Genomic DNA, 16,436 nt, shown 5'->3' with positions numbered 1-16,436 from the left:
ATACTTTACAAATAATTTCAACTTTGCAATTCAGTCAGCAACGAGCGTTCGAACGATAAAGACCTCAGTGTTGAATAGTGAGTAATCCGTAGCAGGTAGTTGAAATAGTGACATCATGGATAGCGGACCCTACGGAGAGGGTCCCGACGATGACCGTGAACAAATACAATTAGGTCCGTGCATAGGAAACGCATTGCGTATATGTTATGAAGAAGATATGGAAACTGAATCAAACGCTAATTTAAATAAATTAAATAGTGATGTTACACCTAAAGGAACAATCAATTCAGTGCAAGAAAGTGACGTTGTATCAAACAACAAAATGAAAACAATAACACATCTAGAAACGACTCGAGGAAAAAACAGTGCTAGTGAAAATCTCACAGGGGACAAACTTTCCCAAGAAACTATTAATAATAATGAGGTAATTAATATTAATGAAAATTTAAAAACCAACGATAAGATTAATGAGAATACATATGAAAAAAATAATCAATCGAGAAATACTAAAGTATTTAAAACAGTGTCATACACAGAAAAAGACATAGGACCATTTTTAATTTATGTGGAATCGATGAACAAAAACATAGGCAAACTACACCACATGGCATTAGGAAGAAAGATATTTAACAAGCACCCAGAGATGGACAAATATATAAAGGAAATTAAAGCTATCGGAATTAACAAAATCAAAATTGAATGTTATGACTACAAATTCACAAACAAGTTGGTAGCGGACCATATATTCTCAGAGATCGGCGCAAGGGCATATATACCACTATCTACTGTAATAAAAAAGGGAGTAATATACGACGTAGACACCGAGCTATCAGAAGAACATATTTTGAAACATATAAAATCTGAAGTAGAAATATTAGAAGTCAAACGAATTCTTAAAAAACAAAACAACGATTATGTAAAAACGCCCGTATGCGTTTTAACTTTCAGAGGCCAAAGGTTACCTGAGAAAGTAACAATACATGCGGTGAAGTGTCGGGTGAGTCAATACAACAAAATAATCCAATGTTATAACTGTTTACGTTATGGTCACGTGACCACACAGTGCCGAAGTAGTGTCAGGTGCGGACATTGTTCGGGTAACCACAACTACAAAGAGTGCGATAACAGGGAGGAAGAGCCCAAATGTGCATTATGTGGCAATGGACATCAGGCAATTAACAAAAATTGCGAAGTCTACAAAAAACAAATTAAATTAAAAGAAATAATGGAATTTAATAATGCAAGTTATAATGAAGCAAAAAGGATTTTGGAGAACCGCCCCTACGCAAATATAATTACAACTAGACTTGACTTACAAAACAAAAAAGTTTTTCCCGATATTCAAGATCTCCAACAACGCACAAGAGATAAAGAACCAGAAAATATGGAAGTGAATCAGCCCAAGAAACGGAGACTACACAATACTAGCGTTGAGACACCAGCCATAGACAACAGCATTAAAAACTCTGATAATAACAATAAAACAAAAAACGATGCACGAAAAGCGTCACCTAATATAAATAAAATACCATTTAAAAAAAATGAAAACGTAAATACGAAAATGACAAAAGAGGACAACAGAGATAAAACAAAAGAGAAGGATGTTAGAACGACGAATATACAGAAAAGAGGAATACAACCAAATCCAAGCACATCAGAGCAAATATCTCTGAACCACATAATCAAAAGACTAAAGGATGTTTTTAACCCTACCAACCAAAAAAATAATCAAGTGCTAATGGCCAAAATTAATCGGATGGAAAGAGATCAGATAAACCTAACAAATCTGAAATGACAAGAATGACACAGGAATTGAAAATATTGCAATACAATTGTAGATCAGTGTTTGCCAACAAAGGCTGCATTGAACATTTTCTATACGAGAAAATGTTCAAATAGCGGCCTTCTCAGAAACATGGTTAAAAGGTGGTAACAACTGCACTTTCAGAGGTTACAAGATCTTCCGCAACGATAGAAATGATGGATATGGAGGTACGGCTATAATAGTCAAGGATAATATCACGGTACTCAATACAGAGAACATTAATATAGGCACAATAGATGTAAGCAAGTGCCAAATCAAAAGAATAACACTTATGTTCTGTAACACCAAATTGACCATTATATCCATTTATGTTGCACCAAACAGCAATATCTCAGTAAGTCAATGGAATCATATATTGTCACAGTTCCAAAACCCATTTATTTTGTGCGGTGATTTTAACGCCCACCATTATGCATGGGGAGGTAAATGGAATAGCAGAATGGGAAATAATTTACTAGAATCCGTAGAGTCCAATGACTTATTTATACTCAATGATGGAAATCCAACTTTGAGATCTAAAAACAATTTTACAGCAGTTGATATATCATTTTGCTCTCAGGACATAGCGCACAAAATAGATTGGAGTGTAATCGATGAGTCTCTGGGCTCAGATCATTACCCCATAATTCTAACTCTGAAACAAAAAGAAGTTCCACAAATCCAAAATAACGATCTTGGATGGAACCTCAATAAAGCAGACTGGGAAAAGTATCAAATACATCTAGAAGATGAACTAAATGGATTTTGTGTAAGTGACCCCGTAAAAGCGTACACAGATTTTATACGGATAATTAACTCAGCGGCAGAAAAAAGCATTCCAAAAAGGAAAAAATTGATAAATACTAGGTTCATTAAACCAGTGTGGTGGGATGACGAATGCAATCATCTAATAAAGGAACGGAGAGAGGGTGAAAAAGCTTATAGACAGGAATCCAACTATAAAAACTATTTAACGTGTGAGAATATAAACAAGAAAATCAAAAACATTTTCAGGAAGAAGAAAAAAGACAGTTGGAAGGAATACGTCAATAAAATGAACCCAAATACTTCAGTCAAAGAAGATTGGAATGATTAGACGTCTCAAGAAACACACGAACGGGACCGACACATATAGTAATATCCCTGAAGAAATTAGTGAGGAAATCATCGACTATCTATCACCACCGGGTGCCAAAAATGACTTAGGCAATGGAAATAAAACTGTCCTGGAAAGAGAAACAAACAATCTGATGGAACCATTCTCATTGTGGGAACTGGAAATAGCTATCAAGAGGAGCAACAACACAGCTCCTGGAAAAAACGGCATATCATATTCAATGATTGCAAATTTGACACCACAAGCTAAAAGTATACTGGTAGATATAATTAATAAAGTGTGGCTGAATCCAGAAGCAATAGAAGATTGGGGGCAACAAGTGATAATACTTATCAGAAAAATGAATAAACACCCAAATTTAGTTTCATCGTATAGACCCATATCTTTGGCTTCCTGCATTGCAAAAGTCAAAGATAGAATGATCAAGAGAAGATTAGAATGGTGGGTAGAAAAGTATGACATACTTCCCAAATCCCAATGTGGATTTAGAAATGGCATGGGAACATATGACAACCTAACGATCTTTATATCAGATCTATATCTATCAATGGCAAAAAACAACTATGTCGTTGTTCTATTTAGCGATATTAAAGGTGCGTACGATAACGTCCTACCAGAGGTGCTGGAAGATACTCTGGCTAACACTGGACTACCAGGAAAATTCATAAACTCAATTACGACCAACATCCGAGAAAGAAAGATATTTTTCCGAATAAATGGGAAACTGATAGGGCCGAGAAAAATCTACAAAGGCCTACCACAGGGAGAAATTCTTAGCCCCATCTTATACTCAATTTATGTAAGAGACATAGAAAAAATATGGGAAACAGGTACCAAAATATTACAATTTGCAGATGACGTCGTAATATATATAGAAAAATCAAGCCTCCAGGAAGCCTATGAGGTGATGAGCCGTAACATAGATCTCTTCCACGAATGGCTCGCAAAGAAAAGACTTGAATTGTCGGACGAAAAAAGCTCAATCGGAATCTTTACAAGACGCAGGAAGCTAGAAGAAAGAACAGCACTAACGACTAAATACCATACAATCAAAATACAAGAAAATAATAAATTTTTGGGCGTCACTTTCGACAAAAAACTATCTCACAAAACACATATAAATCAAGTAATCACAAAAATTGAGCCAAAAATCAACATTTTACGTATGGTAAATAGGACATGGTGGGGAGCTCACCCTACCACAGCCCTGAACTTGTATAAAACAATAATTAGACCATCATGGGAATATGGAAGTCTAGCTTTCAGTAACTCTTCTCACTGCAGAAAGATAGAAAAAATTCAATATAAATGTTTGAGACTGTGCATAGGGGCAATGATCTCCACACCTACAAACGCCTTGTTGGTGGAATGTGGAGAAATGCCTTTACATTCAAGATTCCAATATTTAAGTGATAAATTTGTACTTAAAAAATACCAAGTACAAAATAATAGAACAATCAAAAATATCAAGAATGTAGCCATAGATACATTAACAAGTGACTATTGGAGAAATCGTCCAAAACCAAGCTTGGTATATAGCTATATAAAAGTAATTGAAACAAGAGGAGACACAAATAAATACAATAAACACCCGTATTATAACTTTTTCACATTAGACAACAGTTATACGATAGAAAAAATATTCAATACGAATACAATCAACATAGAGGATTATAAAGTTATATTTACAGACGGGTCAAAAATTAATAACAAAACTGGCTGCGCTTTATTTTATGAAAACGATAATATCAAAATAGAATATAAACTACCAGACTTCGTTTCAATTTGGACAGCCGAGCTAATAGCTATAAAAAAAGCAATTGAATATATAGAAAGCCACAAAATCACTAAAGTGGTCATCGTTACCGATAGCAAAAGCTGCATAGATAAACTGAAAAATCTATTCCTTACTAATCGACTAAGCGAGACATTAGTATATGAAGTATGGAATAGACTTATACAGCTATTGGAAAACGGGTATACAGTCAAATTATTATGGACTAGATCGCACTCCGGTTCTAGTGGAAACGATGAAGCGGACTCAATAGCAAAATGGGCAACAGAATACGGAACTATGATCAACCTAGCCACTAGGAAAGACTATATGAATAATTCAAAGAAAAAAATACTGGACAAATGGCAAGAGCAATGGAACAGATCGTCGGAAACAAAGGGACGATACTACAAGGCAGTCAACCCGTGGTTCCGAAAATATGCAGATGAAAACAGAGGTACCATCGTAACAATAACAAGACTAAGGCTTAACCATGGTAACTTCCCTGCACACCTGAAGAGGCTGGGAATAATAGAGTCAGAATCATGTCCTTGTGGAGTATCAAGCGGAACATCTGAACACATCATACTAGAATGTAGTATATTTGAGGCAAGCAGGGCTAAATTGTTAGAGGAACTACACTCTATAAAAACACTGATTAAACCCTTTAACTTGACATCATTATTGCAAAATCTGAACTGTTATCCTAACATAATTAGGTTTGTTAATAATAGTAAAATTAAGTTGTAAGTGACCAATATACTATATATGTTACCTATATATTGTACATTATGTATGTGGCTAAATGTTTACCAGAGGCCAATAAAAATATATAAAAAAAAAAAAACTTTGCAATTCAGTTTATATAATTCCTATAAATATTAGACAATGTTACAATATTTAGAATAATCTATTTGAAAACATTCAGTATTCCTCGATCTTTTGTTGAGGTACGGGAAGTTCCAGCAATTTGCCTTAAGGCACGATGCCATAATTTCCTCAAGATAGAATTCCACTTACAGCTAGTTTTGGAATATGGTCACAACATAAAATATTAGTGATAAAAATTGAATAGTTTGTATATATTTTTTATAATCTATTTGAAAATATTTCAAACATTTGTTTTGTTTTTTTGTGCATAATTGATTATTTTTATCCCTCGAATGTTCTATTGCGGTACAAGAAGTCCTTGTAATTTGCTTTTCTGAAACAGTGCTATGTACCACTATTTTTTTTTATTTATTATGTTTATTCTTTTTGTTAAGTTTTTCAATAATATTGTACTTAATTATTTTTTCTTGATTTGAACAACTTAATAAAAGTATACATTTAGTAAATTGTGATAAATTGGTGTTAAAGCTGAAATATAATAAAATGACACAAATATTGATGTGTTTTATTACAAAAAATTTTTAATTGTTTTATATCATTTTACTGATTTTTAAACGAACATTCAAATAATTTAATTTTTAGAACCGATCGCTTAGGACTGCTGTTGTCTGGTAAAGTAAACGTTCTTTCGGATCAACAGTTTCTACATCCAATACTTCCATGTGAATTTCTGGATTCTCCAGAATTCGAATCCAGTCGGGCTGGCGTCGATGACAAATTCAAAGTAATTTTAGTTTTGATTTGATAGTTTTAATTTTAATTTTGATGTTTATTTTTTAAAAATATCTGCTGAAATCATAATTTCATCAAATTTTAGGTGTCAATTGTAGCTGCTAGTTCATGTCGTTATTTATTTTGGCAACGAGCGGCCTTAGAATACTTATTTGTTAAAGAGACTTATTTAGCTACGGTACTAACTACTTTAGTTGCACGTGATATTACAACCAAGTTGTATGCAATGAACAACAAGATCGTCACGGAAAAGGGATCTCACTTAGATATACGGTAAAAAAACATTCATTTTTCAATCAAAGAATAATATACGATATAATTATATATATATATATATATATATATATATATATATATATATGTTTTAACCATTTTTTTGTTTTATTCTTAACTTATTTAAAACTATAGTGTTCGTAAATGCAAACTGTTTATTAGAAGGCAACCCAACAGTTAGAGCTAGTATATATATATACATATACTAGCTCTAACAGTTCACAATTCGTCGTGTATTAAATTAAAGAGTTGAACAAAAATGTATATTTGTTATATGTAGTGTATCAGTTTTTTTGTATTAAAGTCTACCTGTCTAGAAGATTATCTGTCCACCAATTTACATGTCCACCGATTCACCTATTCACCAATTCACTTGTCGACTAAGGTAAACGTACACTATTCCGGGATAGTATATTATTACGGGAGTTTTTCATTTTGATCGCAAAAAAAGAAAACGGTCAATAAATAATAATTTTATTCAACAGCACATCAATTATAATTTGAATCCTAATAAAATAGTACGATTTTCGAATTCAAATATTAGTTTTTAAGCCGTAAAAAACTTTTGAAAGCATCGGTCGTAACCCGATCGCCATTTCGTACTGGCTTGTTAGCGATCAGTAATAATAAGAGATTAGTTTTATAGTTAAATCGAGCATATATTTGTCAAGAAATTATCAATTTCATGACTCCCGTAATTAGGTTCACACAACTGAACCAGTGAACCTAATTCCGTGAGTATCCCGCAATTACGAGAAGCAGACTTGAAATAGTTTCATCTTTTATTTTCAACTGTGCTTAAATTCGGCGGTGTTTCTGGTGTTATTAAGTTTGTTAATGACTACAGAATACTGTAACGTAATTACGGTATATGTTTTTTTTAATTTTTAACCCTAATGATATAAACTACCAGACTTCGTTTCAATTTGGTCAGCCGAGCTAATAGCTATAAAAAAAGCAATTGAATATATAGAAAGCCACAAAATCACTAAAGTGGTCATCGTTACCGATAGCAAAAGCTGCGTAGATAAACTGAAAAATCTATACCTTACTAATCGACTAAGCGAGACATTAGTATATGAAGTATGGAATAGACATATACAGCTATTGGAGAACGGGTATACAGTCAAATTATTATGGACTAGATCGCACTCTGGTTCTAGTGGAAACGATGAGGACTCAATAGCAAAATGGGCAACAGAATACGGAACTATGATCAACCTAGCCCTTAGCAAAGACTATATAAATAATTCAAAGAAAAAAATACTGGACAAATGGCAAGAGCAATGGAACAGATCCTCGGAAACAAAGGGACGATACTACAAGGCAGCCAACCCCAAATTGAAGATGAAACCGTGGTTCCGAAAATATGCAGATGAAAACAGAGTTACCATCGTAACAATAACAAGACTAAGGATTAACCATGGCAACTTCCCTGCACACCTGAAGAGGCTGGGAATAATAGAGTCAGAATCATGTCCTTGTGGAGCATCAAGCGGAACATCTGAACACATCATACTAGAATGTAGTATATTTGAGGCAAGCAGGGCTAAATTGTTAGAGGAACTACACTCTATAAAAACACTGATTAAACCCTTTAATTTGACATCATTATTGCAAAATCTGAACTGTTATCCTAACATAATTAGGTTTGTTAATAATAGTAAAATTAAGTTGTAAGTGACCAATATACTATATATGTTACCTGTATATTGTACATTATGTATGTGGCTAAATGTTTACCAGAGGCCAATAAAAATATATAAAAAAAAAAAAAACTAATGATTGAGTTTGAAATGACTACTCTTCAGTAAGAAAGTACATGATTTTTTTCACTTATTTGCATTGTTCCAATATACCTAGAATACTGTAGTAATGAGAGTATCATTTATTTCTACCTTTTCATCTATGATCAATTATTTCTATTATATAAATTGAATAAAAATACAGGTATACCCCGTAGAGCGCACGGTACTTAGAGGGCGCGGATTTACTAGGGCGCAGGTATGTATGTATATATGCAGAGATCTAGGGACATTCCTGTTAACGCGATAGTTTTAATCCGATTGAGCTTTTGGAATATAACCATTATATAACCTGCATATTATTAAAACAAACATACATCGTAAGTTATTAAATTGATATGAATTGCAATTACTCGAAAATAAGATGCCGAGGCTACTCTTAAATGCAGTAACTTTCTAATAGTCTAATACAATTTATTAAATATTATTAAAATTATATTCAAGATCAGTAAATTTATTTGGGTATGATTTCAAATCGGACTTTTAGTTTTTCAAAGAACGATGGCTCCAATTAAATATTCACCCAAAACCCTGAAAAAAGGCTTTAAAAGAAATTTGCCATATTATATTAAATGTATTTTAAAGCTTCTAAAACATACAAAATTCCCAATCAAACCTAATTTGAGCTAGTAGTTATTGTTAACTTGAAAGTTTTTAAAGATTATTGTAAAGTCTTTGAAGATTTATGTTTGTTGACAGAATTGTAACTTTTATTACAAGTTTAATTTTTTTACTTTGAGTTTAAATTTTATATTTATTTTAAGTTTATATTTTTGTTTAATTGCCGTTAAAAATTATTTCTTTATTGTTTCATTTATTTGATTTACCGAAACAGTATTGATAATGATAATTATACTGCTATTACTATAATAATACCAGCTTTTATTTTATTTTTATTTTAGAAGTTTTTTAACTTCTTATAATTTTATGACTTTTATAAAACTAAATAAATGTTTAAAATCATATCAAAGTATTATTTCATAATTAACCGCACTTTTTATAACCCTTTTTTATAACCATATTTATCAAGGCAATACGATCAAAAATGTAAGCATCGTGCGCTATCACGGAATAACGTACAACGACTCCCGGCATTATATTCACGAGCCGAATTTTATCACGGAATTAGGGACAAACGCGTGGTTCAGCAAAATGCCGATTATTTCTATAAATGACGTTCTACGACGAAAAATCTTGTTTTATAATAATCTACGGGAAGTTAAAAAACAATCAATTCGTATTGATAAGAAGATGTGCTGATAAGTTTTTGGCATAGGCAGGTCTAGCCGTTTCGAAGATATGGGACAAAAGAACCAAAACTGATAAATCAGTTTTTGAGAGAACGCAGCGTGCGATTTGAATAATTCAAGAAACATTTTATTTATGTTGACTAATCGAAAAACTGTTTAAAAATTTTGGAAACGCAGGTCCAGCGGTTGTAGACTCTCAATAAAAAAAGTTAAAAAAATTTGGCGGTCAAAAATGTTCATTGGACATACGCACATCAAATTGTTAGATGTTATATAGAAATTTTAATAATGTGTACACATTTTGTGTCAATTTTTTGGGTTTCGTACCAAGATTTTTAATTTTGAAGTTCATTTTTATGGTTCAAATAAATGTCCTCGACATTTTCGACAGTATGGAATAACCGATTTGCATGATCGAAAAAACATTCGGTTTGTACTCGATCGCAAAGCGTTTTTGCAATAGGCACGTTTCAAATGTATGGAGCCGTTTTGAAGTAATAATGCGCCAAGTGTGTAAAAAAGATCATGCAGTTTTTGAGAGAATGGATCAACGGATTAGGTTAATTCAAAAAACCATTTGTTTGTGTAGACAGCGTGCAAAAAATGCTTTTACAAAAATTTTTATAATCAGGAAAATTTTCAAAAAAAATCTAAATTTTCAAATAAATGAAGTTTTAAAAAATTCAAATTTTCGAAAAAAAATTATAATTTTCCAAAAAAATCTATATTTTGTAAAATTTCAAAAAATATCCAAATTTAAAAAAAACGTTTTTTTACAAAAGTTTGAGAATATTTCGAGATTTAAAAAAAAAATCGAATATTTTCAAAAATTTCCAAATTTTCGAAAAAATTAAAAAAAATATATTTTTTCCAAAAATTCCAAAAAATCAAACTTTTAAAAAATTTTCAAAATTTTGAAAAAAAATCAAAATTATCAAAATCAAAAAATCAAATTTTAGAAAAAATTAAACAATTTTTTTGTAAACATACACATAAGTTGTTTGTAGAACACGCTTGTCGCTCAATTTAATAAGTATGCATAATAAATAATCTATTTGAAATTATTTAAAACAATTATTGGTTATTTTCACTCCTCAAATATTTAATGCAGTACGAAAAGTTCCAGCAATTTGCCTTAAGGCACGATGCCATGCACCACTAGTTTATTAAATGTGAAGGGTATAAATTATTTGTGAGAATGGAGCGAATAAGATCCAAGTTTTTATCCCAAAAAAATTTATTTCATAAATGAGTGGCTCTATCAATTGAAGAAATTATAATAGATATTTTAACAGAACAAGTGTGAAAAGAAAAATAACTAGTGGGGTGGGTGGCATCGTGCCTTAAGGCAAATTGCTGCAACTTTCCGTACCGTAACGAAATGTTCGAGGAATATTGAATGTTTTCAAATAGATTATTATAAATATTGTAACATTGTCTATAAGAATTATATAAACTGAATTGCAGAGTTGAAATTATTTGTTTAAAGTATATTAGAACTATAGTCAGAATTATATACAAATATTTTAGATATACAAAAAATTAAAAAAAAAAAAAAAAATGGTACAATTTTTTTTTTTCCAAAATCAATTATTTTGTTAAGACAAACAGAAAGTTCTTAGAATCGATTGAATCGGACGCTTAGTTCTCTCACAAACTGCCATTTTTTGTACATTTAGCTCTGTATCTCCGTAATGGCTGGGCCTGCTTTTGCGAAAAACTAATAAACCCTTCTCCCAATCATTACTAATTGTATGTTTTTTAGATCATTCAAATCGGATGCTCCGTTCTCTCAAAAACTCGATTTCTATTTTCTGCACTCTTTGCTCCTTATCTCCGTAACTGCTGGACCTGTCTTTGCCAAAAACTAATCAGCTCTTCTCCTTATTAATAGGAATCGAATGTTTTTTAAACCATTCAAATCGGTTGATCCGTACGCCCGAAAACGTGGGCGAAAATTTGTATCCATACATACATACACACACACACACATACACACACACACACATCCATTTTTTCTGAGGTATGCCAAAACGTTCAGAAACCTTCAAAACGTCGAGAAATGTAAAAATTTTTAATTCCGATTTTCGGCCCATTACAATAACTTACCCTACGGAAAGTTAATAAATATATCTGCCAGAAAAAGGTGGTTTCTGAACCAATCAGTTAAAATAATATTATTTTCCTGTCTAATAATTTTACTATCTAAAAAACCCCCAGTAGAAATACATCTGAGCTGGAGATGTTTTTAATGCAAGCTAAATATTTACGCGTGTAGCTATGTTGAGCCCACGTTCACAACGTACGATTAATGGGAGCGGTATATGAGACGGCAAATATTAGATTTACATGAATTTTCCATATTGCTAAATGTGGAATGAATATGAGCGATATATGATATGTTTTACATATGATTTTTCCATATTGCTGAATGTGAGCGATATATGAAACGCTGAATATGAGTTTTACATGGTTAATTCATATTGCTAAATGTAAGCTGTGTATGAGATTACTAAATATTGTAGGATTTAGAATATAGTAGAAGTTATGTTCAAATGCAATATTATAAAATATGTTTTGCCATTGATAAAAATTAAAACAGTAACAATATAATACAAATATTATTATTAAATACAATATTAGCTGCAGTTATATTTAAATTATTATTATCGAAAATAATTATATAAAAATAAATTTGGGCTTGACAAAATATTGTCGATAATAATCTTTTCAATGTTTATATTGGGTCGCCTATATCCACACAAGTCTCCTTTGCCTATTATATACAATATATTTGTCCATGTATGCGTGCCCAAGGGGCTGCGAATCCGTCTTGCAAGTTGCAACGCATGTTCTGTCCCTTTCAACTACTCTCTTTCTGCCCAGCTGCGATCAGTTATGGCCAAATATATACCGTTATGTGTACATCAGTTATATATACAAATTCGGTAACGATTTATTAACCAAAATTATTAAATTTATAAATTTTTTAAACTATTCCATATCGTAAAGTTCGACAGATTGCGACTCTGATTTTTGACTCACTAGCCTAGCATAAAAACGTCGCCGCTTATTATATAGTATATAATATATAAACAATGAAGATATATATATATATATATATATATATATATATATATATATATATATATATATATATATATATATATATATAACACTAATAATTTATAGATTACGTTTTTGAAGGAACGTGAAAACTGGCTGTCATTAAAAACGCTGGAAAAATGTCTTGAAAGATGTACTGTCTGATATCTATTTCCGCATAAATAAATAATTAAATAAATAAATAATATATATATATATATATATATATATACATACATATATTTATATATATATATACGCTCACTAACTCATTTTTTTATTGTATTAAATATAAATATTTGATGGAACCGCACGTTAATCATCAGTGTGCGAAATTCGACAAACACACACTCATAGAAACGCGTCTTCACTGCACATGGTACTGCAGAAGAAAGTTCTCGAAGCGTTGTTCGAAAAATGTGTTAAATCTTCAAGTAATAAACAATAATAATAGTGTGTAAACTGTGATAAAATTAATAAAAGTTAATGTGTGGATAAAATATTATTTTGTGAAATTAAAAACGAAACTTGGTGTGTGAAATTGTAGTGATTAATAGAATCAATGGTGTATAATATGAAATAATAATTTGTTATAACCTCACTAACATGGAAAATCAAGTGAACAGACAAGTGGACTCTTAATATCTGAAATGATTAGTACTTATACACAAACAAACATTAATTATGGCACGAAAAGTTGTATCATAAATATTAAATATATTTTTAATATTTTATATCCTATAATAATGAAAAATAATATGTAGACTGTAATAAAATTAATTATGGCGCAAAATGTTATATTATAGATACTAAATACATTTTAAATATATATAATATTTAAAATATATTTAGTATGTAATGTTACATTATAGATACTAAATATATTTTAAATATTATATATCCTATAATCATGAAAAATGATTTAAAATTGTAATAATGATAAAATTCAATATATTGACTATTTAAAAAATGTACATATTTACTCAGAATACATAAATTTTTTTTTATTAATGGTGTTTGTTCAATATTAATTAAATAATATTTAATATTTCAGAATATAGGGTCAATAATTTTGAATATGGTTTATATAAATTTTTCAATATGGTATAAATATTATTTCCACATATTCTCCTTTCATTCGGAATATGAGCGTAATATGGAAAAATGTTAAGCAAATCGTATAAGCTAAATATCATATTCCCGCATTTGTCCCTCATTACGAATCTGAGCGGAATATGACCGAATGTTAACAAAATCATATGGGCTCAATATTTGAAAATCATATTTAGCTTACATAAAAATCATATTCAGATCAGATTCATTGCTACTAGGGACTAATGGCATTATCGACTTCGAGCTCACAAATAAATTGTAAATGATTATTAAAGGAATTGAAAAAAAAAAGAGTGAAAGGGATGCAATTGTTATCTAAACACAAAAGAATGTCATCGACATATCTAAAGTAAAAGATAGATTGAACAGCAAGTTTGGATAGAAAAAAATTTCAAGCAATTGTAAGGTTAAATCTGCCAAAGGAGATCTAATGCTAGAACCTATAGACATGCCAAAAATCTGAACATATAATTTATTTTCAAAACAAAAATAAGTATTAATAGATATAAAAAGTAAATAAAGATAAAATATCAAAACTAATTGAAGAGAAACCAAAAGAAATGAAAAGATTTATTAAAAAAATTAACTAAACGAAAATAGTTGGAAACACTAAATTACCTGGATTATGGACTTTATAAAAACAATATAAATTAAGAAAATCAGAGTGAAAAACTTTGAGGAATTAGCCTAGAGCTTATGTGGTCAGTTGGATCAATAATTAAAAGTTTGTATATATAAAAGTCATTTAAAAGAAATTCAGATTTTGAGAGATAATCAAACTTAACCATAATTAAAGTAAGGTTTCCCTTATCAGCTCTGGTAACTGCACAATTTATTATCTATGATAATTTATGATTGTAAAGTAAAAGAAATATTATTTGATTTTTTTAATAAAAGATAAAAGATTGTTACAAGTTTTGATTACTTTTCGGAATTTTTTATTTTGTAAACAACTCCAAAATGCTAAGAATCTTTATGAAAGTAAAAATTTTTTTGCATGGAGAAAGAGAAAGGTATATTTTAAATGTGGAGGAATGATTATGTTGATAACGTTTTTTAACTATTTGTCTAGCCCTTCTTTAAACAAAGAAACAGTAAGTTTATCACGAGAATCCAAAAGTTTATCAAATTTAATTTTGTGTTTTTCAAGTTAACAAGTTAAAAAAAAATATTTAAAATAAAAGACTACTGTAGAAAAAATAATATTCAATGTTAAAATTCTAAAATTGTTAAGTTTAGAAGCAAAGAAAACCTGTGTTTAATTTGAAGAGAAATAGATTCTAAACTAACTCTATGAAACATTCCTCTCAAAGAAGAAGAAGTTAAATGATTAAGTAATTAAAAAAATTTTTATTAATAAAATATTAATTATTAAGGATATATATATATATGTATATATAATAGGGTGGTCCTTAATATGGGCATTTTCGAATATGCTTGCTGCCAATGGCTCAAATGGTTCCTAATTGATAAAAAAGAATTCTCTCAATGTTTTAGGTCTTATTATTGTTTTTTAGATATGGCGCAATTCAATCAAAATTTTGTATGGAAATTGCATGAAAAAATTTTCAAACATTCTGCAGAGCGTCAAATTTTCAATAAAAAATTACATGAATTTTCACTTTTAATTCATTTGTCGCTAAGTTATAATATTAAATATATATCTAAAATAGGGAATGTGAGCTGGGTTTAGACCCTCGTGAGACAGGTTAGTTTTACCCTACTGATGAATCGTCGTTGCGATAGTAATCCTGCTCAGTACGAGAGGAACCGCAGGTTCGGACATTTGGTTCACGAACTCGGTCGAGCGCTCGGTGATGCGAAGCTACCATCCGTGCGATTATGCCTGAACGCCTCTAAGGCCGTATTCTTTCTAGACAAAATAAGCAATGATATCTCTAGGAGTCTCGTGAGTCGCAAGGCTCAATACAATGTGATTTATTAGGTATTCGCAGGTATCACCGTTTATCGCACGAAAGTTCGATGTCGAGACTAGAAATCGTTTGTAAACGACTTAGGTACCTAGCGGGGTGTTGTACTCGGTAGAGCAGTTACAACGCTGCGATATGTTGAGACTCAGCCCTTGGCTTCGGGATTCATCATGTTGGCTTGGCGTCACCGCACGCTATTAGAGCATAAGCCTTACGTTGTAGCCGGTTACAGTATGCCACAATCATTTCGACTTTGCCGTCGAAAAATTGTGCATATTGTAACACACACGGCACTTCGTTGGTACCTCTAGATATTTTACATAAAACTCGCCTCTATGGAAAAACTTGATATATTCATTATTTCTTAAAGACAAGCTAAATTGTTTTCATTATGCTTTATAATTGGCGAGAAAATTGTAATTTTAAAGAGAAACATTTTGTATTTCTTATTTAGAATATATGATTATATATTTTATATATTTTTTTCTTCATAAGGGAACATGTTTTTCGCTAAGTTCTTTAGAAATGCGTACAAGTTATCAATTATATAAAATGCATATAAATTACATATCAAACCAAATGCGTACAAGTTTCCAATCATACAAAGTACGTGTATGTTGTCAATAATGCAAAATGCCTAC

General features: G+C 30.7%; 1 protein-coding gene across 1 annotated transcript in view; it reads left to right on the top strand.

Annotated features, from left to right (window-relative positions):
* Positions 1–16,436, top strand: part of LOC113376968 (popeye domain-containing protein 3-like) — a 241,820-nt gene that overhangs the window by 213,358 nt on the left and 12,026 nt on the right. The window contains exons 6-7 of the mRNA XM_026617107.1: positions 6,169–6,310; positions 6,404–6,591. Of these exons, the coding sequence (XP_026472892.1) occupies positions 6,169–6,310; positions 6,404–6,591 (330 nt within the window). The remainder of the gene's footprint in view (positions 1–6,168; positions 6,311–6,403; positions 6,592–16,436) is intronic.

The sequence above is a fragment of the Ctenocephalides felis genome, unplaced genomic scaffold, assembly GCF_003426905.1.
Source record: "Ctenocephalides felis isolate EL2017-DRISC unplaced genomic scaffold, ASM342690v1 CF-g0.4_SCAFFOLD_01886, whole genome shotgun sequence".
NCBI lineage: Eukaryota > Metazoa > Arthropoda > Insecta > Siphonaptera > Pulicidae > Ctenocephalides > Ctenocephalides felis.
The sequence above is the reverse complement of the archived record's forward strand: the minus strand, read 5'-3'. Positions and strand labels throughout refer to the sequence as shown.